Source organism: Aquarana catesbeiana, linkage group LG03 (assembly GCF_042186555.1).
Source record: "Aquarana catesbeiana isolate 2022-GZ linkage group LG03, ASM4218655v1, whole genome shotgun sequence".
NCBI lineage: Eukaryota > Metazoa > Chordata > Amphibia > Anura > Ranidae > Aquarana > Aquarana catesbeiana.
In genome coordinates this window covers 618,748,706-618,772,782 of record NC_133326.1, presented here as the reverse complement: position 1 = coordinate 618,772,782, position 24,077 = coordinate 618,748,706, and the positions used below count along the sequence as shown (strand labels likewise).

The window sequence follows — 24,077 nt, the reverse complement described above, 5'->3', positions numbered from 1 at the left end:
CCTTTTATATACTGATGCAGAGCAGAACTTTCCATGTATGCAAAGAGATCTGCTGTACAGCTGGCTTATATGCAAAAGTAAAGTGGGTCTTCCCATCGCTCCTAAGGCCATGTATCAGAATTACCATATTACATTAACATTTTGAGCAAACACTATCTCACTTCTCCCAAGCACCGTCCTAACCTAAAGCCCAGGAAAATATCATACAATCTTTGGCTACTATGATCATTGGGTATTTTACCTCCACAAAATCTGTAGATAGACTGTTTCTTTTGATCAAACAGACCCTGTCTGGTACCCCTGCCCTGCTGTAAAATAGGAGGGGAATTAGGACAGAACGATTATTTAGCACTACCATACAAATATAATGAGTAAATTTGTACTGTACACATTTAAACACTTGCCGACCACCCCATAGGAGATCTACTGCTACATGGCAACCATTCTGTGAAGAATGATGTATATATACGTGATTCTGCACTTCTGGGTAGGGGACGTGCGCACGCACCACTGCAACGCTGTTTCTGCTGTGATTAGTCACAGCAGAATCCAATCAGCTGGTGCCGGTGTTCTATCAGATAGCCGCTAACCATCACGAAGCCACTACCCGGCCTACTGCGCATGCACGATGCGTTCCACAGTGCGTTCCGCGGCCGCTATACGTTCCACACATTATGTGTGATGGGTAGCGGCTTTCTGATAGAACATAGTCAGCCAATTTTGAGCACACTGCGCATGCGCAGTTGTGGTGGGAGCGAGCACCAATACAGTTACAGAACAGCAGATCACAATACAAGAGAGATTATTTAAAGAAAGATAGCATGCACCAGATGGAAATTAAAGAGTTATATGAACAGCAGATGGCATATATGAAGATGGCAGTAGAGAACATGACAATTAAAGAATATGATGTTTCCACCCTGCCTGCCTGACGTGAGTCCATGTCTCCTGTGTGCCAACCTCACCGCCCTGCCTGAGGTGTCCTGTGTGCCAACCTCACCGCCCTGCCTGAGGTGTCCTGTGTGCCAACCTCACCACCCTGCCTGTCATGTCTCCTGTGTGCCAACCTCACCGCCCTGCCTGCCATGTCCTGTGTGCCAACCTCACCGCCCTGCCTGCCATGTCCTGTGTGCCAACCTCACTGCCCTGCCTGTCATGTCTCCTGTGTGCCAACCTCACTGCCCTGCCTCACGTGTTCTGTGTGCCAACCTCACCGCCCTGCCTGCCATGTATCCTGGACATGGACACACGTTAGGCAGGCAGGGTGGAAACATCAGATTCTTTAATTGTCATGTTCTCTATTGCAATCGTTCATATATGTCATCTGCTGTTCATATAACTCTTTAATTTCCATCTGGTGCATGCTATCTTTCTTTAAATAATCTCTCTTTATTGTGATCTGCTGTTCTGTAACTGTGTTCGTTATCGCTCCCGCCGCGACAATGCATGTGCAGTGTGCTCAAAACTGGCTGACTATGTTCTATCAGAAAGCCGCTACCCATCACACATAATGTGTGGAACACATAGCGGCCGTGAAACACACTGTGGAACGCATCACGCATGCGCAGTAGACCAGGTAACGACTTTGTGATGGGCAGCGGCTATCTGATAGAACACCATCCAATGGATGTCCGCGGGAACCCACGGATCGTTGAGGAGAGAGGCTGGATGGAGCTCTGCATATATAAACACTGCAGAGCTCCGTCCTGACAGCGGTAATGTGATGGATTTTCTTTCTCTCCAAAGCAGGGGAAAAAAATCCATCACATCCCTCAGTGAAAGCAGCACACAGTGTAAACAAAACACTGCTTAGGCACACATTTAACCCTTTGATCGTCCTAGAGACATTGCAAAGTTTTAGCACTGATCACTGTATTAGTGTCACTGGTTCCCACAAAGTGTCAGTTAGTGTCAGATTGTGTTCCGCAATATCGCAGTCCTGCTATAAGTCGCTGATCGTCACCATTACTAGTTTAAAAAAAAAAAATAAATCCAGTATATATATATACCATAGTTTGTAGACACTATAACTTTTGCACAAACCAATCAATATACACGTATTGAGATTTTTTTTACCAAAAATATATATCAGAATACATATTGGCCTAAATTTATGCTGAAATTAGATTTTTTACATTTTATTGGATGTGTTTTAAATCAGAAAGTAAAAAATATTGTTTTTTTTCAAAATTTTCTGTCTTTTTTTGTTTATAACACAACAAATAAAAAAAACATTGGTGATCAAATACCACCAAAAGAAAGCTCTATTTGGGGGAAAAATGACAAATTTCATTTATGTACATCGCTACATTTGTCCGCACAATCGTCAGTTAAAGTAATGCAGTGCTGTATCGCAAAAAATGGCCTGGTCATGAAGGGGAGTAAATCTTCCGGAGGTCAAGTGGATAATTACAAATTATACATGGAAACAATAGTATAGACCGCTAAGACAATTCATATTAAATTGATCTTTTGATTCTTTAGAAAACTAGAATTTCTTTTTAAAATGCCCAGAAAAGCCTAGGAAGGCAGATTTTACTGAAGGATTGTGAGAATGAAATGAATAACTAGGAGGACTGGAGGTAACACACAAGCAGGACAAAGTATGAATGAATGTCAGCAGGGGTTGATGGTAGGGGCCTTTTCTTTATCTCTGACCTCCGTTTACTAATCCGCTATTTCTTGTCCATTTATTACAAATAAAATCAATGCATTTCTTTCTGCCAAATCTTGGCCGTTTTGTTAACCCCAACATAAGCCAGCAAGTCAATATTAATTAAGAGGAGACATTAAAAGCTCCAAATTCTCACCGGTTCCCTAAAACAAATCTGCCTCATTCAAGTGACACCTATTTCTTTTTTTATTTCAACAAATCTACAGCATCTTATCAACAGTCGTTGTATCTTTATTGGCATAGATATGGCAGCTAGTCATATAGATAATTTCTGATTAAAGTTGAGATACATAATGTGAAGTGAAAATGGTGCTTGGTATACATATAAAATTATAAATCAGATAGTTAAAACAAAAAAAAGAAAATTGTAAAAATAATAAACGGCTTCAAATGTATTGTTCTTGGGCTGTGTACTGCAATCTGTTAGCTTGCCATAAATCCTGCTGTAGCAGAGGGGATAGGCAGCTTTAGTTTGTGGACAAACATCTCTGTGGAAAAAAATCAAACTCATTAATTCCCTATCTTAAAGTTCCATTTATCTAGGGACGTCCAGCAGGGTGCGAAAGCTGTGGGGAGCGGCCAATGATTGGCCATCACCCCCCCCTTACCTTGGCCAATAACTAAGCTGCAAGGGTGAGGGAGGAGGTGAGCCAATGTGAAGTGTAGGTTCACCTGCATTCGATGAGGAGGACTATAAGAAGAAGAAAACTTACTGAGATTGGAGAGGAGGGGGAATATAATCTATAGGTAGCCATTAAGGGACAGTTAATAGTGCTACCGGATCAAAGGTAGAAGAACAACAAGAATAAAAGAACAGGAAGGTGAACTTAGAAGGCGAAACACACCAAGAGAGAAGTTTTAGAGAAAGATCCAAGAGCTGGCGGCGAAGGAGAGAAAGCATAGGGGAATATAGAAAGAGAAATCGAAGAAGGCAAAGTGAACAAAGGAAATGATGATTGCAAAACAAGTGAGATGGAGTGAAAGAAAATAGAATGAGAGACTAAGACAGAGGGAAGTAGAAAAAGAGGGAGCTGGAGAGAGAGACACAGAAGGAGCAAGGCAAGTGAGAAATTAGACTTTGAGAGAGACAGTGACGGAGTGAGAGATAGTGAGGAATTGAGAGTGGGGCAGGGAGAGAAGACAAGGTGAGAGAAAGCCAAAGGAGAATAAAGGGAAGAAGAGGGTGGCGAGAAGAGCTAGAAACACCCAGGGAAAGTGGGGATATGCAGTAATAAAGGTAGACCAGAGAAGGCAGACAAAGAGAGCTAAGGACATACAAGAGAGAACAGGTTGATAGGCAAGCCTGGAAACTAGTACTTATTTCCTGAAAGTCCCATCAGTCTCTCTGGAATTCTATTAAACCTACTTTACTAGCCTCGACCAGAACCTGGGAGAGAGTCACAGACTAAATATAGGTTTCAGAGCCTTTTCATGGGTTTTACCCAACCTGAAGAGTTTCCCAGCTTTACTGCTGGTACAATCTCACAAGAACAGGTAATCTAAAATTCTGCAACTATGGAGACACACCATCCTGGAACCTTTATGCTGCCTGCCTACACTGACATTAAAACCCCCGGCTGCCAGTTCCCTGCCCACACCACCTTCCACAAGTTCAGCAGTTCTGTACTGGGGTGCCATTTCCCTTCAGGTACACCGCATGGCATCTCAGACATACTCAGCAGACCCCTGCCTGGTCCACATGGTGGGGTTCTTCCAGCGTACCAGGCTGTCCCAGCTTATGGACGAGCTTCAACTACAGGGAGCTGTTTTGGGGAGCAAGCGAGTATCATAGCTAAAGGCGGAAACCCATACAGCACACAAGGCCAGACCGGTTGGACAGATATCGGTCAGGATTGGAGAGCAGGAAACAGGACACTCAGTAATGGTGAGTAATATGCTGATATTGTTATTGATTTATATATTTCAAATGCTTTTGCTGTGCTGTACAAAATGACAGTTAAAAGAGATAAAAATATAAAGGACACTTCCTGTAAAAGCTAACAATCTAATGAAAATGTCTGTAATACAAAGGGGAAAAAGCAGGAGGGAAGAAATACTTATATATTGGAGTGTTATAAGACAAACTATTCTTACTAATAGAAACAGAAATGATTAGAAGACGTAGCCTATAGAACTTGTACCCTGAAATATTTATGACTTGTAAAGGTGGTTCACCTCCTATAGAAGATTGTGGCTGCACATGTAGGAGGCATTGCTCTACACCTACATATATTCTGGAGGGACTTTTAGTAACATTTCCTTTTATAAAAGGCAGGGAACATAACATGGTTGAGTGACATATAGGAAAACATATGCGTTCTGTTTTTTAATAAATATAATTAACAGTGGACAAGTGATGTTGTAACAGTTTCAACAAAAGAATGCTGCAGATTTCAACCAAATGTAAATGGTCATATATACGGTATATAATATGTCATTCATGAAAAGCATTGAACGAGTAAAGACTAGCTGTATTAATGATAAAACATAACCACTTTCTCAAATAAAAACATGTTTTAAATAGCATAAATATCATTTTTGCATGCAAGAAAACAATTATTGTCTAAACAAATTGTGAGAGTTTCAAAGCCTATTGAGGTACACCTACTGGCATACTATGTTACAGTGGCATGTAAAAACATTCACTGTGCAAAAGTTAATACAACATAAACATTATAAATATTCAAAAATTATTTTCTAAAATGTCTTAAATTAAAAATACATTGGTTAATATGCTTTCTAATAAAAAAAAAAAAAATGTAATACTCTAGAGTTGAGTTATCTTTAAGGTGCCTAAACACTACAGATGCCAATCCAATTTTAGTGATCTTGCTAAAAGTATAGCCACATAATTTAATTTTGTTTTTTTGGGTTTTGTCAGCCCCAACAGGAAATACTGATATGTCCTCAAGGAAGAAACACACTCGCCCCACTTTCACGGGTCATCAAATCTTTGCCCTAGAGAAAACCTTTGAACAGACAAAGTATCTTGCAGGCCCAGAAAGAGCACGACTGGCCTTCAGCCTGGGCATGAGCGAATCTCAAGTCAAGGTGGGTATATCTGTGCTTATACACAATGTTGCTAGTGCAATATTATACGGAGTATGAGAGATATAGCAGACATGCAAGTCTCACTTTTGTCATATTGTAAAGTGAGAGATCAGACAAACTGAAGAAAGATAGATAGATAGATAGATAGATAGATAGATAGATAGATAGATAGATAGATAGATAGATAGATAGATAGATAGATAGATAGATAGATAGATAGATAGATAGATAGATAGATAGATAGATAGATAGATAGATGAAAAAAAGAAAATCCATCTAATTTAACCAAAAATAAATAACAACTTGCAGAAATATCATACTATCAGAAATACAAACTTTGCAGCTGATGCAGAAGAAGGCTAAAAACTCAAACAGAGAAAAATAATCCTTGCAGATTTCTTAAGGCAGTAGGATACTCCCGGAAGCATTCTATAGAGTTATTTTATTATTAATATTATAAGTCATTCGTATTTTGTGCATTTTGAAACCCATCTAGCAGTCTACAGAGCTGGCTAGAACAAGCTGCTGTGGAGGACTCCACATTTTTAACATCTCTTACCTTAAAGAACACTTGCAGAGGTTAAACCTCTCCCTCCAGATGCAAAGAGTGCCCCTATTGTTAAAAAACTTTGCTTCAAGTTTACTATATGGACCCTTTATATTTAAAGTTGATGATATAAAGTTATATACAAGTTGATGATTTCCCTCTTATTTTCAAAAGAGAATAAATTCTAATTATTAATACATTGTTGGAAATATATTCTTTAGATATAGAGGCAGATGGATAAACAGATCTTGTGGTGTTTATTGTTGTCTGATCAGGTCTGGTTCCAGAATCGGCGCACTAAGTGGCGTAAGAAGACTAGCATAGACCCCACTAGCCAACCATGCCTTGGCTCCCGAGCTCCTGGAGAACTGACACCTTCAGAGAATGAAGATGATGAATACAGCAAACCATTAGATCCTGATTCAGATGATGAGAAAATCCGCTTGTTACTGAGGAAACATCGAGCAGCCTTCTCTGTGCTTAGCTTGACCCCTCACAACTTGTAATAAAGACTAACCATGCAGAATCATATGTCATCAGAGGGAAACCTCAGAAATATCATGACCAATTATTACTGATAAGGAGATCCCACCATTACTAGACACAATCAAAGACTACATCATCTGTGATGGGCATCATGTGACTGGAATGGAAAGGTCCAGAGGAGAAAATACAATGTGACAATAACTACAACCTCGAAATACCTTTCCCCCCTGTATGTGTCAGTCTTATAGTCTCATTTATTCTGTTATGAATTCATCTAAGCAGGGCACCGCAATCCTGTCTCTTTGAAACTAGGCCAAGTGAAACTGAAGTTAGATAAGTGAAGTAATACTGCTGCCAATATTTTGAGATGTCTATTGAGTTTTACAACAGTTAAAGAAACAAGGGTTATACTTGATGAGTCATCAAAAACGAAGGGACATTAATGTAATACGTTTTATTGAAATTTTTAAAAGTTTGCAGCGCAGAGACAATTGGCGACCAACTGTATATCTAAAGATGCCCCTTAGAAAGACATTGGATAAAAGCTGATGTAAACAAATGATTCTGGCACTTTCATTTAATTATCTGCAAATTTGTGGGACACAAATAACCAACTCAAATGCCAAAACTTGACATATCTGCCCAAATGTTGAAAGCAGGGTTGGATTATTTGAGACATCATCTAGCAGTATTCCGTGGGGAGGTCACCCAATGACAAATGATCTTTTTTGGCAACTGCATGACCACTAACTTTTCAAAAAGGTCTTAAAAATTGAAACAGCACAAGATTATTTTATTATTATACAGGATTTATATAGCGCCAACAGTTAGCGCAGCACTTTAAAATGTAGAGGGGGGACAGTACAATTATAATACAGAAGGGACAGAAGGGCCTTGCTCGTAGAGCTTACAATCTAAAGGGAGGGGTAATAGCTGCGGGGGATGATCTAATGGAGGTGGCTCGAGTACAGATGTTAGGTGGAGGTGGGGTAGGCTTCCCTGAATAAATGAGTTATCAGCGATCGCCTAAAAGTGGACAGGGTAAGGGCTGACCGGACATACTGGGGCAGGGAGTTCCAGAAGATAGGAGAGGCTCTGGAGGAGTCCAGGAGGTGAGCATGGGAGGAGGTAACAAGGGAGCTAGAGAGCAGGAGGTCTTGGGAGGCACGGAGAGGACGATTTGGGCGATATCTGCAGATTAAGTTGGTGATGTAGCTGGGGGCTATGTTGTGGATGGCCTTGCATGTTGTGGTTAGTATTTAGAATTTGAAGTGGTGGGGTAGGGGAAGTCAGTGAAGGGATTGGCAGAGAGGAGCAGCAGTCATGGATAGGTTAGTAAGGTGTATTTGTCTAGCAGCAGCATTCATAATAGACTGAAGGGGGGATAGCCTGCGTAAGGGTAGGCCGGTGAGGAGAGATATATATATTTTATAAGGCCTTACAGTAAAGATTTATAGGCTAGCATAAATGGCATATATTTTCTGGTATGTTTATGGAGGAATCAGCTGCACCAAATATTGTCTAGAATGGATCACCAGTACACAAAAGATCTTTGTCTTATGTCTCTGGGTACCTTCATCATCACATAGATATATACAATATAAACTGTTTAGAAAGGTACTATGTATTTGATCAGGAAGGTTTGCTAAATACGAATAGAAAGAGCTGTCACATACATGTGGTTTTCTAATAAATTCAAAGCTTAAAAAATGCACATGGTGCTTTAAAGGTGACTCAAACCGAACTTAAACATCTGGAACATTTCCTGTGACAAGTCTTAATAACCTGGGGATGTCCCTGGAAAAGAAATTCAGCTAAGAGCTATGACTGACAATCCATTAAAAATCAGCATTAATTATTGATGGAAGCAGCACCGCAAGATTCAGCAGCCGAATTTTCACCGCAGAGTTCCAGAATCTGCATAACTCAGTTTTACTGCATTGCAGCTAATGCGTTCAATCAAAAACAAATTCTATATTTAACATATAATCCAGCTAAGAGGAATACATACCCTTTATACTCTACACTTTGATGGGAGACTACTTGATCTGAACATTGTGTACAATGGAATTCTCAGTTGCTGCACTTGAACCTAAACCGACACAAATAAAAGACAGTGACCGCCAATGAAATAAGCATCCACATTGTCTCTGCTGTCATTGTTCCAAAGATCTCATGCTACAAATGTACAAACTCTGCACCCCATATCTATGAAGCCTCTAATAATGGACTTCAAATACTATATTCTTATTGGCAACCTAAAAAGAAACTGCTCTCAGTTATTAATAATGTACGTATAAGAGGTTTTCCCGTGAAGTATATGTTACAGCAAAATGTGTATTTAACAAATGCATTAAAACTAAACCAGATCCAATTTTGAAGTATTTGTAGACAGAAGGAGTTAAATGATGGGGTATGGCACTCCTCATTAGGGCGTGCCAGGACATGGAATAAGAGGGTCAGGTCATTTATCTTAATGAGGTTTGATAAGCGAAGGTGTAAAGTATTTGTCATTTTCTCCAATTACAGATAATGAGTAACATTATCGTCAGAGGTTTACAAGCTTGTGCAATTACTCCAAGAGAACCTGTCATCTATGCAAATAGCAGTATAAAAAAAAAAAAAGAAAGAAAAGCAGCCACGCTAGGCATTCATAAATACAACATTCAGTCAAAAATATTGTGTATTGTGTAATAGTTGTGTATACTTCCTTATAAAAGATTTACATTTGGTCTTTTTTTAGCTTTACTTGCTTATCTAAGTCAGACTTTTCAGCTTTTTAGTACAGTAGGGTGAGAGTTCCCCTGCAGATGAAACATTGCCTCCTGGTTATTTACCTAATCTCAAACCCTGTTTCCCAAGTTCTGAGTATGCATAACTGAACAGTAAGGGCTCATGCACACTGCAGCTTTTACAGGCACTTGAGCTTTTATTTCATTGCCTAAAAGCCTGAAGAAGCGTGCACTTTTTTGTGCTCTTTTGAGCATTTTTATTGAGCTTCTTTGAGCATAAGCATATTTTTTCACAACCCTTTTTTTTGTGTTTTCAAGCTTTTTTGAGCTTTTTGTGCTTTTTCGTGCATTTTTGAGCACTTAGGTGTCTTTTCTACTCGAAAGCTCCTCTCAAAAACGCAAGTTTGGTGCTGGGTTTTTACTATCTATGGGCTCATGCACATTGCATCTCAAGTGTGTATAATTGTATCAAATATGTTGTTGTTGTTACATATCGCTTTGCATTAAAGTGGTTGTAAACTCAGAAGGTTTTTTATCTTAATGCATTCTATGCATTAAGATAAAAAGTCTTCTGTGTGCAGCAGACCCCCTTGGCCCCCCAATACTTACCGGAGTCCCATGTCTGTCCAGCGATGTCCACGTATATCTTGGCCATCCAGGACTCTCCCTCCTGATTGGCTAAGACACAGCAGCGGCACCACTGCCTCCCGCTGCTGTCAAAGTCAGTTAGCCAATCAGGAGATATAGGGGCTGGGCCGAAGCGCAGCTCCGTGTCTGAATGGACACAGGGAGCTGCAGCTCGACTCGGGTGCCCCCATAGAAAGCTGCTTGCTCTGGGGGCACTCAACAGGAGGGAGGGGCCAGGAGCACAGAAGAGGAACCCAAGAAGAGGAGGATTGGGGCTGCTCTGTGCAAAACCATTGCACGGGGCAGTATTACATGTTTACTTTTATAGAAAACAAAAACGAGACTTTACATTTACTTTATGGGCTCATGCACACTGCATCTCAAAGAAGCTCAAAGAAACTTCTCCTACAGGCTTTTGAGCTTTTTGAGCTCTCATTTTTTTTCTGCCTGGAAACTCTCCTCCATGTTAGCCAATGTGTCCATGCACACTATGGCTTTTTCAGGAGTTACCAGGCATATGCTCTTACAGGCAGAAAAACAACCCACCAAATTTGCGTCCTTGAGAGGAGCTTTTGAGCAAAACGGACACCTATGTGCCCACAAAAAGCTCAAAGAAGCTCTAAAATGCACTCAAAATAAGGATAAAACTAGCTGAGGGGAGGGCTTGTGAAAAACAATGCTTATGCTCAAAAAAGCTCGAAGAAGCTCAATAAAAATGCGCAAAAGAGCACAAAAAAGCACAAGCTCCTTCAAGCTTGAGAAATAAAAGCTGAAATGCCTGTAAAAGCAGCTTTTTTTGAGCTGCAGTGTGCATGAGCCCTATAAGAGCATATGGCTGTAAACTCCTGAAAAAGCCATAGTGTGCATGGACACATTGGCTAACATGGGGAGAGTTAACAGGCAGAAAAAAATGAGAGCTCAAAAAGCTCAAAAGCCTGTAGGAGCCACTTCGTTGAGCTTCTTTGAGCTGCAGTGTGCATGAGCCCTAACAATGAAAGAGATATGTAACAACAATAACAACATATATGATACAATTATACACACTTAGGAGCTAATAGGCAGCAGGGTTTATTTACTAAAGGCAAATAGAGTGTTCACTTTGCAAGGGAATTTCCCCCAGAGTTTAGTGAATGAGGTGAAGCTCTGCTGACTTCCATTATCCAAACACGTGTAAGAGAAGATATTGTTTTTGGTTTTTTTCCCTTGCACTATTGGTTAGTTTTTGCAAAGTGAAACTTCACCACATTCATGAAGCTTCTCTAGGAAAGTGAACAGCCCCTTTGTCTTTAGTAAACCCCTGTATGTGAGGTTAGTTGACAGAATTCAGGTAACCATTCACCCTGAATATAAAGCTGAAGAATCAAAGTAAGAAAAGATAAATACGATACATACACTATAGAACTAGTTATATTTTATATGGTTTGTGTGATACAAGCTGTATAATTCTGGTAGCCAGCAATAGTTTTGTGTATAGAGTTTTCCTATTTTAAAATATTTACTCATTGTGCTTCTTAGGACCTTGATGGAGCAAAAATTACCCAGCATGCACAATAGACTATTGAATGATTCTTTATGAACACATGTAATTTAGTGTAATGGTTCTTGCCATGACATTTGATTTAAAAGTTAATGGGGAAGGACATGATGTTCTGAAGGAAGGTAAGTGTGAGAGTAACTGAGAGGCGAAACTACAACCTTCAGGGCCCTGGTGCAAGAAACCATAAAGGACCCACCTGACCCCCGACTGGGGCCCTTCCTGCTGATTCCAGGGCCCTTTACTCCCACTGTGGGACCCTTTATTATGGTCCCACAGCGGGCCATCATCCTGCCATCTCGGGGTTCCACCACGGTGTCAGAATGCCAGAGACCAGTTGCAAGTGCAACCTTTGCGACCCTCGTAGTTCCGTCACTTTTGTCAATAGTTTTTTTATTTTTGTTGTTTTATTTTTTTCTTATTTTTTTACCATTTTATTTTATTGTATTTTTTTTTTTTTTACAATTTTATTTTTTTACATATTTTTCAGGACCCCGTTGAGGGGCTTTGGTGAAATATCAGGGGTCTATACAGACCCCTGATGTCTCACTTTTGAGAGAAAGAGACTGAGGACAGATTCAACAATCCTGTTCTCTGCAGCCTCCGCTTCACAGAATGAATGAACAGGAATAGCTCTGTACAGAGCATCCCGTTCATTCACAAACGAAAGCATAGTAAACACAGTACATGGGACAGATAACTGACTCTATTCATTCACAAACAGCAGCATTTTTTCAAAAAGTAGTAAAGAGTTAGGTTTTCATTATTTACCTTCCTGTCTTAGGACAGGAAGTAAGGGGACATCTCCCCAATGGAATCACAGGCAGCAATAAAAGCCTGAATGAAATTCTAACTGTTGTCCACTTGCAAAACTAAAAAAAGTTTCAACTGGATTTGGTCTCTAAATTATTGTCTTTATATGGGGTAATCTATAGATAATTACCTTCTGAAAATGCTCGTTTTCTGTCTGCGAGTAAGAAAAAGTCCTCATCTGTTCTAGGCCTTGACTCAAAGTACTGAAGCATGGCATGTGTTTGGAAGGAGTGCTCATCAATGGCAACCTTCATGTTTTCTCATAGCAGGTTTCCTTTCACCCTTATTGGGGATAGGACTAAATAAAGCAACATATATAGCAACAAATAAGCAAAAATCTGAAAAATTCAGATATAAAGCAGTAGAAGGTGTAAATATAGTAGGGGTTTTTTTCTTTCTTTCTTCGCCAACTTTGCAACATAAATTATTGTTTTTCCAAGCAATGATCTTCTGGATGGGTGGCAATCTGACTTTTAAAAGTTGAGAAGAAAATTGTAAGATTAAAAAAAAAAAAAACTCCAAGCAAAACAAGTAAAATAAAACTCGTAGACTTACAGTAGAAATAACTATGTAAATAATGGTATGGATATCCTAGTTATCCTTGGTCCCTGGCCCTTGGCTTGAACTATGGAGTACTGACGAATGTATTATGTACAGAAACTACTATAAAATGTCAGAGGAGTGGCTGTTTAATATTTTCCACCTTCCATTTGCTCTGACCGTCATGGCCCTTCACTTGGCCAAGCACTGCCATAATCTGCTAACACAATAAAGCATATCTATATAGCCTAGAGGTTATCGGGCAGCTAATGATTGTGGTACTACAAACATAGATTGACACAGCACAAAGGTTCAGGCTGAATTAGACCTCCACATGAATCAGTAGGGTACCCATCAACATTACTGTCTGTTTTAAAATTTTAAATTTCTCTTCAATAAAAAAAGTGTGCTTTATAGCTCCTGCATGTTACATAGTTACATAGTAGGTGAAGTCTAAAAAAGACACAAGTCCATGAAGTCCAACCTATGGCATGTGACTCTAAAGCCTAGGCAGCCTGAATCACAGGAGGGCTTGTCCGAGAAAGTCAGGCTCCAGTAATAAAGTAAATGTGAATTTGAATCCGTCTATGGCCGGCTTAATACAGAGAGGGGTGCAAATAAGATATTTATGGCCAACAGAGGCAATAATAACATCATGGGGCATCTGTTCTGAGACCAGACTTCACATTTTAGAAGTGTAAGATAGAATACAGACTCACCCTCTCTCATCTGGACCCAAAGCAGCTGTGATGGACATGTACTACTTTAGAAGCCTTTTATTGTACATTTAATATACAATGTATTGACAAACAGAATTTTAAAATATTATTTTAAAATTGAATATCTTTATTTTGCAGAACTGCAGTTAAAAAAAATGATATAAAATATCTTTAATAAATAATGATGACTCCTAATTTAGCCCTTGGGAAGTCCCAAATAATGTGCAGCCATGTAGACTAGGTCCCCAATATGTAAGACTCCCTCAAAAACTTCTTTAGGAATTACTGCTCTTTGGATCCAGAGGAAGGTGGAGAAAATTCCAGATAATATTTCTGGCCAATTAAGGTGAGTTAAAAAATACTCTGGATCCCCTACATTCACAACTGAACTGTATACTTTTACTCAATGTGTGGGAATACCAATATGGTCCTAGGAAAACAACATAGAAAAGCATTCTTTCTTCCTTCATCTTCCATTCATTGAAGGGACAGCAGCGAAGATTATTTTGCCTAACTTCTGCGTCTAACTAAAAACTGAATGTACACACAGATGCACACATACATACTCACACAAATACATATTCCATATATTATATAAATGTAGGGATAGAGGTGTCATGATGAGTAACCCAAAAGTAACAAATTACTTTTCATCGGTTAGATCAGTGTTTCTCAAACTTTTTTTCTCTTGCGGCGCACCAAAAAGATCTAGAATTTTCACGGCACACCTAAAAAGATTTAACAATTTTTGTGGTGAAGAACTTATTTATTTTTACATATATATTTTATTTTAAATTTAATGTGCAGGATGTGCCTGCTTTCGAGAGCAAATCAGATTGCAGCGAGGCTCCAAAGTCGACAAACGGAACAAATGGAACTATTATTATAATATAATTAGAGCGATCGAGTTCTCCCGAGATCTCGTACAAGTTGTACAAGTCTCGCGTTACGAAAGGAACCAATAATTGACAGACTGACAGAGATTGCGTTTTTATATATGTTACTTTTTTAACTTTTGCAACATTGATTTACCATTTAATTTTTCAATATGTTCAAGGTTTCAAAACGCTAGCAATTTTAAATATTTTTCAAAACTCCCACGGCACACCTGCAAATCTCACACGGCATACACTTTGAGAATCACTGGTTTAGATGAATCTAATGCCCCGTACACATGATCGGAATTTTCATCGGAAAAACCTTGGATGGTTTTTCCGACGAAATTCCGCTCAAGCTTGGCTTGCATACACACGGTCACACAAAAGTTCTCTGAACTTTCGACCGCCAAGAATGCAGTGATGTACAACACGTACAACGGCACTAGAAAAGGGAAGTTCCATACGAAGCACGCCACCCTTTGGGCTCCTTCTGCTAATCCAGACCGAGCGCTTCCGTCTCATACTTGATTCTGAGCATCCGATATTTTCTGATGGAAAAATAGAGAACCTGCTTTTAATCTTTTGCTGGCGGAAATTCCGCCAGCAAAAGTCCAAGGGAGCATACACATCGGAATTTCCCACCAAAAGCTCACATCGGACTTTTGCTGGCGGAATTTCCGATCGTGTGTACGGGGCATAAGATACTCCAAGTTACTTTGTCTTTTGCTCTTTAAAGTTGAAATCTGGGCAAAATCTTTCATTCAAATATATTTTAGTAGCCACAAATAATATTAAAGTGGTTGTAAACCCCCAATGCGGAAGTTGTACCTATAGGTAAGCCTATAATAAGGCTTAGAAGGGTTGAGTCCCAGCCCCTAATCACAGGAAAAAACACATAATGCAATATATGTTCAGCTGAACCGTGCTGCTGTCTAAAGGCAAAGGATCAGATGCTGCAATGATGAAGACAAAAAGGGATGACAGCACTCAGGCTGAAAACTAAAACTAAGCTGAAATCGATGGGTAATGCCTGCAATGAAACACATGTATAAAAAAGTTGCTGGCGATTTACTCCAAAGATTAAAAGAGTACAAATTGAAATGACAACGTGACCACAAGAGTGTCAGGCTGGCTCAGGCACTAAGGAAGCTTTAGATAACTTAAATCCTCTGCATATGGAGAATAAAGTTAAGAACGATAGGAACAGTCAGCCAGATTCTAATTCCAGTGCAATAAGACTGACAAATATTGGTCTATTTAAAAAATTCTTGTACCTTGTAGTACGCCGATGATGTCATGTGCTGTGAAGAAATGGCCCTCCGTGCTGTTTCTTCACTAGCGAGTGCCGTGGCGGCCCCGGAAGGAAGAGGGGCGAAGATGGATGCGGCCTCCAGCGGGGACATCGCGGGCTTCACTTGTAGGTAAGTGGCACAATATGCTTTTGCTTTGCAGGGAACTAAAACTCATATACTTTTATTGATTTGAGTTTAGGGGCTTTGGCAAAAAAACACCAAAAGCTCCTAAACTCACATTTAGGAGCAGCCAGTGTACATGAGGCATATGGGGTTAAACCATTAAATGTGTATTGATGTCTGTGTTTTTATTTATATATTATTTATAGTAATTTGTTAAAGCGGACCTTCAGTTATTTTTTTTAACTTTCCATCTATTAAATCCTCTGCCCTTGTTGTTTTAACTTTGGATAGTAAAACGTTTTTTTTTCTGCCAGTAAATACCTTATACAGCCCACTTCCTGTTTCTTGTCTGGTCATTAACCTAGGCTTATGATATCATGCACAGCTCTCTCTCTCTCTCTCTCTCTCTCTCTCTCCACACGTCTCTCTCTCTCTCTCTCTCTCTCTCTCTCTCTCTCTCTCTCTCTCTCTCTCTCTCTCTCTCTCGAGAGAGAGAGAGAGAGAGAGAGAGAGAGTTTGCCAGGAAGGGAGGGGGGGTGAGTAATAAGAGGGCCAATGAAAGCTGCAGGGCTGCAGAGCTGGAGGTGTGTCTCTGTGTGTCTGTGTAAATCCAGGAAGTGAACAGGCAGCAGCGTCAGTTGCCCACAGTTAAAATGGCTGCAGCCAGACTCAGTGGAGGGAGATTTCTGCAGCATATTTGGCGAGTACAGAATCACAGTATATATAAAATAATATGCAAAGTGGTTGGAGGGAAGCTTCAGAATGGCAAATATGTTTTTATTACAAATTAAATGAGCAGACTACAGTTCCTCTTTAAGTTTGGCTAATTTATTCCATCCCATTCACCCGTAAAACCAGTTGGGTGTTTTTACAATTTGATAATATGGATTTTCTTGATGATTGGCAAGCTCTAATATTTATGAAGTCCTTGTGCAAACATCCCCTTAAAAATAAAGATTTAAGTAGCAGGTTTACAAAAGAGAAACAACCAACTGACAAACTGCAGGCTTAGTTCATATATCCTAAACTGCAATTAGAAGCTAGTAATGAAAGGTTTACACATATGCTGAAATAAATACGTCAAATAATCTTCTGTACTTCCTCATCAGGAATGACAGCAGCTGTTATTATCTGCCCTTAAGAGCCCTTTCGCACTGTTCCATTGAAAGAAATGATTTAAAACGCATATGTGTTTTGGCCGCATTTTCTGGACTCCTGACTTCAATTTTGCACCTGTGAAATTTTGACAAACAAAACGCATCAAAAACACACTTCGGGGGCATTTTTTTGGTGCGTTTTCTTTTTAGCAATCAATGGGAGAGGCATTTTTTGGTGCGCTTTTAAAAAGTACAACAAAGATGCAAGACTTTTGAAAACACACTGCACCTGCAGCACACTGGCTGGTTCCATAGGATTTAAAGGGATACATTTCTCATGCATTTTTCTCCTAATTTTTACCCCAAAAACAGCCAACCTATCCCTCATTTGCCATATTTAAAGGGGTGCTGACTGTGCAATGCTCACACAATAATATATGTAATAAGAGAAGAAACACGTTGTATTTAATAGAGGGTGTGAACACCTGGCAGTAAAAGGATCTAATTTACATTTATGTTACATGTTGTACAAGTAATCTAAGAGGAGTAATATTGTAGTAAGGATTCCAGCTTCCTAGGATCTGCAAGGCCAAACATACCTTGGTCATACTATCTGGGCATGCTGGGACCTGTAGTTACACACAGGCAAGAGAGCACACGGTTGACCTGTTGTAGTATGAGTAAAAATTTGAAGGTGAAGCAAATATTTCACTGGTCTCCCTCTCTCTTCTTGGGTCTGTGCAGAGTTCCAGTAGATGTTGTGGCTCCAGGCATAGGTGTGCGCAGCCTATTGCATTAAGGTGTGCACCTCAAAGCTCCAACACACATGCATGTGACATATTTACCAGCCTCTTCCCAGCTTTCGATCCTGAAACAATGGGGGGGGCACAAGGGAGCTCACAGGGGGACCCAGGCAGCAGAAGGGACAGGAGGGGTGGGGTATATTTTTACCGATCCCCTGTATTTTCCTCCTGTGGCAGCTGAATGTCGGGTAGAAGGAGTGGAGGAGAAGCCTACTTTCAGCTGCTGCAGGAGGAAAATACAGATCGGTTCCACTAAATTCCACCCCTACCGCTCCTCCTGTCCAGGTTCTGGGGGTCAGCAAGGAAGGATTGCAGTTTACCTGTCACCTGCCCACAATCACTGGGGAGATTGCGATTGAACGGTTGCCAACCCCAGGATTGGGGTGTGCCCAGGCACACTTGGCACACCTCTTGCGCACACCTATGGCTCTAGGCCACCAAGCAGCTGAGAATGACAAGATTATGCATTGCAGTCATGTGCTGGTGACATATTTTAACCTGAAGCACTGCCTGCTGCCATATTGGCAAGGAAGCATCATGTAGACAGAGTGTGCTGATGACAGAAAAATATTGCCAGTGCAAATCCAAAAAGGCATAGTAAAAGGGGACTGACCTGCCCGACACTGCCTGTATAGTTCTGACATCGGAGCTGACGTCACCCCCATGGCCATGGTCGCAGGACCAGCAGATAAGTACACATCTTACATTATCTAGACCGCTAAACTCTGTACACTGAATTGGACGTCAATATTATAATGATTTTTTGTCAGGTCTATGGTATTTCCTCTCATTCCATGAGTAGGCACACTTTTCCCAGTAAGATTTAGACTTTTCTCCTAGCGAGTGTTACCATTTTATATACAGATTGTCGATCCCTCACTAGAGTTCAGGTGTACCGATTAAGAATACAACTATTCTGATTGCTCAATTTCCTCCATAAACCCAACCCCTGTTCTTCTCTTGCAGTTCTCTACCCTTTTTGTTACAGTCGTTCCTACCTCTATGTACGTTCTGTGAATGTTCCACTGTAATGCCGCGTACACACGATCGGACATTCTGACAACTAAATCTATGTTTTTTTTCTGACGGATGTTGGCTCAAACTTGTCTTGCATACACACGGTCACACAAATCTTGTCGGAAATTCCGAACGTCAAGAACGCGGTGACGTACAACACATACGACGAGCTGAGAAGAATGAAGTTCAATAGCCAGTGCGGCTCTTCTGCTTGATTCTGAGCATGCGTGGAATTTTGTGCATCGGAATTGTGTACACACGATCGGAATTTCCGACAACGAATTTTGTCGTCGGAAAATTTGAGATCCAGATCTCAAATTTTGTGTGTCGGAAATTTCCGATGGATAGAAAATGTCCGATGAAGCCTACATACAGTCGTAATTTCTGACAACAAGCTCCCATCGAACATTTGTTGTTGGAAATTCCGATCGTGTGTACGCGGCATTAGTTTGCGTTCTGTGATCATCATCCATTTATTTGAATGCATCGAGGCACACTGCATTAGCCGTGCGGTTCTGTACAAGAACAGAATGTCCTCAGTTCACCAAATTGCAATGAAGTGACATTCTAATATTTGGCAATTTGGCAAAACTATAGCAGTTGCAAATTTAAATTAAAAGGTAATGGTAATAACAGTTATCTACAAAACTGTAAAGCAATTATATAGGATGCTGTGTATACATTTTGGTTGAAAGCGGAGTTTTCATGTAAGCGGTTTGTCTATAAAGAATGTGGAATGAATCTACTAAAAACTCACTAAAATTTGGGTCATGCTGCATTTCTTGCAGCACACCACGGGGTACATTGTTGATGTGCATTGGGGTGCCATTTAAAATGAATGGCACTACAAGGCCCAAACGTATGCATGGTACGCTACTGCATAATGCGCTAATGCATGCATTGTAACACACATTACTGCGATGTACCAATGTGTGAATAAGCCCATGAGGTCTATCTAAAGCCAAAACTTTTTCTAAATTCTCAATAGAGTGACAGTTAGTAGATACTTCATATCAGGCACATTATTTGTGTGAGCAATATAGAACTTTTAAATTTTTACTGAGCACCGGGAGGAATACAGTTGTACTCCCGATGCTCTGACAGGAGAGATACACTCTGCTACACAGCAGCTGCTTTACCCATCCCTCCCCTCTGCTGTCCATTCACAGTATATGTTGTATTTTGTGAATGGCTTCACACAATAAAAAGCTTTCATGATTGGGCAAGAGAAGAGGGGCAAGCAGAGCAGCTGCAAGCAACCTAGTGCTGGGTGTAAAAAAAATAGTTTAAAGAAAGATGGAAGTTCACAGGGTGAAATACACCTCTTTGGACTTAATCCCTTATAAGTCAGCAGATTTTAATAAGTGCTGCTGTTCCTGGAGTACAGATACACCCCCTTCCTTTTATTCTGGACCCTCAGTACAGAGACAATGAAGAGGTGTTTTGTTCTTATATTCAGGGTGATGTGCAACCTGTGGTTTACATGTACTACAAAGGGGTAACAGAGAATATAAACAGAAATGGGCCTATGGGCCTTGGTGGACCAATGCAGGATGTAGTTCAAAAATATTTTTTTTCTCCAGAGTGCACCATTGATGAGCTATGATTAAGCACTGTTTGTAGTGTGAAACGCGTAAGCTCTTTTGTCCGCTCTGCGGTGGCATGTATTTTTGATGATATTTTTTAAATAAAAGGCAAAAACCTTTTTGGAGTGCGGCTGTCCAGAACTTCTTCCGATGTTGATTGCTATATGCATTGCCAGCACCTGGGCTTCTAAACTGGAGGAGAGGTTTTCCATCTTTGTCTGACCTACCTGGAGCGGTGATATCCCCTTCCCTGCACCATTGATGGACGATCCCTCTGATCTTATAAGCTATAAGATGGCAAAATTAAAGTAGAACGAAAGGCTGAGTAATAAACTAACATTTAAATGTTCCTTCCCATTTTCCCCCCGTGGCCCTGCATACATTTAAAAACGAAGTCACAATGTAAACTTTTTAGCATTACTTTCTATGCAGTCACTTACCACAAACCTCTGAAAATGGAGATGACTTCAATAGAGAAGTGACGTCTCCCACCGGTTTCTACTGCTCTAGTCAATGTTGAAGGAGAAGAGAGTTCGCTCCCACCTACCACACCAGGAGATGTGAGAGACTGAAGTTTTGCAATCATGTGACTGCGTGGAAGAAGCCTAAAACAGGTATGTACTGTATATGCACATCCAGCAGCGATCACTGGGGGTCATTTCTGGCAATGTTAGTACAGTGATCTTCTCACTAAGCTCTTGTGTTTTGACGGGGGGGGGGGGGGGGCCTATACACATGGGCTGAATGTTGGCCAGTTTCTGTTGGACCAGCCAATACCGGCCAATATTCAACCGGTGTGTAGCAGGCTTAACACTAATGCTAACTGTAACACTAATCTTTACTGTGAAGACCGGAAGTTCAGAGAAGCAGCACTAAGAGATCAGGAGCCAGCAGCACTGAAAGTTGTAAACTGCAAGTGCTGGAGTAAGAATTTTAGCAAATAGTTTACTGGGGCACATTAAAAAGATTCCTGAAGGTTCAAAGTGTTACTAAACCCACAACAGTAAAATCAGTCTGTATAGGCAGTAAAGCATGCTTGTTATACTCACTGTGGAACCTAAGGGGTTCATCCTCTGTACTGTGTAAAAAAGACTGTTTGATCCTGTCTGCTCTGATCTTCCCCTTCTTTTACTGTTCCCAATCCATCTCCTGATAGTGCAGAGCCTTGAGGTACTCTGCACATGCTCAGTTTGGTGTGTATTGCTAGAGAGTCTTTTTTTTTTTATTGGGAGAGTGCATGTGATCAGCACAGGGCCAATCAGCACTGCCCAGACAGAGGGACAGGGGTCTCACAGGACAGTCAGAGTAGAATGAACACTCCCCCTACAAGCTTTAATCAGACACTGATAGAAGTCACAAGTCTGCTATATACTGCTGATGAGAAAAGGTATTTAGCAGTTTATAGTTACCAAAATAATTGCATTGCCATGTTCTGTGTACTGCGGGAGATCAGATATAGTGAATGCAGGTTACTGGGTTTCGTAACACTTTAATACTACTTTAACTTTTACAAACTTTTGGCAAAGGTGAACATGATCATCTTGCTGCAAAGGAAGAATTATCCACAGCTAAATCTCTGCTAAACCCTAAAGAGCATTTAATTCTCATCCATTTTCTATACTATGTGAGATGTTTGTTTGTGTGGCACTGCTTATTACAAGTATTATATCTTTTTTTTTATTATTCCTTATACACATACTATAGGTAAAACAGTAATGGAAAGTTTTGACGCAAGAGGATCAGTATGGCAGCCAGGCAACTAACATTTTCTGTTTCGTCCATAATAGGATCATTTAAAGGGTGTGACGGTACTCTTCCCTTTTTCCTTTAATAATACAAGAAGTAGAAACAAGGACATGTTGGGATCTTAAGAGGTAAAAAAGAGGGGGGGGGGGGGTAGAATGGAGCCCCAAATTGCACTTGGCTGCCTACCAGTGTTCTACAGTTTCTTATTCTGTAACACTACAGATGAGCACTTCACAGTGAGGTTTTGTGAGGTGTCTATAAAGTACACAAAGCTTGTGTTTTTCAGATTTTGAAGCATATAGTGCCAGTGTTGACATATGTACGACATGTTCTTATGTTTTTCTTATCGTTGCTTTGAGCAAAGAAGCAAACAACGGCTTTGACAGCAGCAGATTAATAAGCATTCATTCATCCTGAGCAGCCCATCTGTCACCGGTTATAAAAGCTGTCACCACACCTGATCCTTGTCCCACTGCTGGCCACTACGGCACAAACCCAGACAATCCGCTCCATTACGGTGTCTGAAAACCCATCGTGTTATCTTGTGCATATACAATGGATGTATAGTATAGAATCTAAAAGCTGAACTTCAGGGAGAAATAAAAGGCACTATTTAGCAAAGCTCTGAAATCACAAATACATAATTCAATGGATTTTTTATGCAGTGTATGTATTATCTGAAATTAACTTGCTATCAGTTTTTTGCAGTTCCTGTGAAGCAGGGCTCAGACTAAAGCCTGATACACACTAATCTTTTTTTTTTTTTTTTACGTTCAACCCAGCTCAGGAGAAGCCGCTGTACTAACTATCCGATGTTAGTACAGCGATCTCCCCTGTTGTGCTATTGTGTTCTGACAGGGGGACCCCCCTGTCAGAACACACTGGTCAGCGCTCTCAGCCATTGGATCAGCAGACCTTTTTGGGCCATGCCCCTTCCACAGCCGAACGGCCGAATGTCAGACAGTTTCTATTGAACCGGCCAATGCCGCCTGATATTCTGCCCGTGTGTACGGCCCTTAAGGGAGGGGAAGCAGTGCAATGAAGCATGCTGATAGGAGAAGAGAGCCAAGTGACAGATGAGCTCATCAACCTGCTGCTTCACCTTTGACTGTCCGGTTACAGCCCTTGGTTGTACAAGACCTATAAGCGTTACTGAACTGCGGCAGATATAAATCAGGTCTCTTCCCTGGCCAGACAGGGCTGTACTATATGGCAGAGCTTTGAACCTCTCAGAACTGGATTGACATTTGGCAGGTAAAATGGTCCCATTATATGTATGTCTGCCTGGAGTTCCACTTTAAATAAAACCCACAAAGAGAAATGCTTACAGTAAGAGCACTTTATACAAATTGTATTTTAAATAAAACAAAACAATATTATAAATATCAATGATCGTAAAAGATATCCCTAAACAAAGTTACCCCTGGCGGTAACATATATAAAAAGTTATCTGATGCAGCGAACTGCGATGTCATTTATCTGTAGTGTGATCCAGTTGTCTGTCTGTAAAGAGAAAATAAAAGGTGGTCATTTTCCTGTTGGTGAATTCACTGTCCACCCAAAACAGATTTTTCACAATCAGTTGGACACTTGTTCTCAGGAATATGTATGGCAGGAATACTGCACTAGAATTATGAGAAGTAGGATCTGATTGGTTGCTATGGGTAATACAGACAGAGATCTGTAACATAAATGTAAAAGTACTTTAGTTTTGCCAATAGCTGAGATATGACGTGATCTGTAGAAGAAGTATGATTGTAGATGTACAGTGGGGCAAAAAAGTATTTAGTCAGCCACCATTTGTGCAAGTTC

General features: G+C 40.4%; 2 protein-coding genes across 4 annotated transcripts in view; one reads left to right on the top strand and one right to left on the bottom strand.

Annotated features, from left to right (window-relative positions):
- Positions 1-2,888: 2,888 nt before the first annotated feature.
- Positions 2,889-9,132, top strand: NKX6-3 (NK6 homeobox 3). The gene is made up of 3 exons (XM_073622315.1): positions 2,889-4,559; positions 5,556-5,725; positions 6,548-9,132. Exons 1-3 carry the CDS (start codon positions 4,190-4,192, stop codon positions 6,776-6,778), a joined length of 771 nt encoding a protein of 256 aa, XP_073478416.1. The 5' UTR covers positions 2,889-4,189; the 3' UTR covers positions 6,779-9,132.
- A 14,457-nt stretch (positions 9,133-23,589) lies between these two features.
- The window catches only part of LOC141133142 (inositol polyphosphate-5-phosphatase A-like), an 84,758-nt gene continuing 84,270 nt past the window's right edge, over positions 23,590-24,077 (bottom strand). For all 3 annotated transcript variants that reach the window (XM_073622313.1, XM_073622312.1, XM_073622314.1), the window contains one exon: positions 23,590-23,768. The gene's annotated coding sequence lies outside the window, so the exon portion shown is untranslated. The remainder of the gene's footprint in view (positions 23,769-24,077) is intronic.

What these genes read in the sequence shown, in the direction of transcription:
- NKX6-3 (XM_073622315.1), top strand. Translation starts at nt 4,190, where the DNA reads ATGGAGACACACCATCCTGGAACCTTTATGCTGCCTGCCTACACTGAC. An exon ending in AAACAGGACACTCAGTAATG is followed by an intron (nt 4,560 to 5,555) that starts GTGAGTAATATG and finishes GGGTTTTGTCAG; the next exon opens with CCCCAACAGGAAATACTGAT. An exon ending in TGAGCGAATCTCAAGTCAAG is followed by an intron (nt 5,726 to 6,547) that starts GTGGGTATATCT and finishes TTGTCTGATCAG; the next exon opens with GTCTGGTTCCAGAATCGGCG.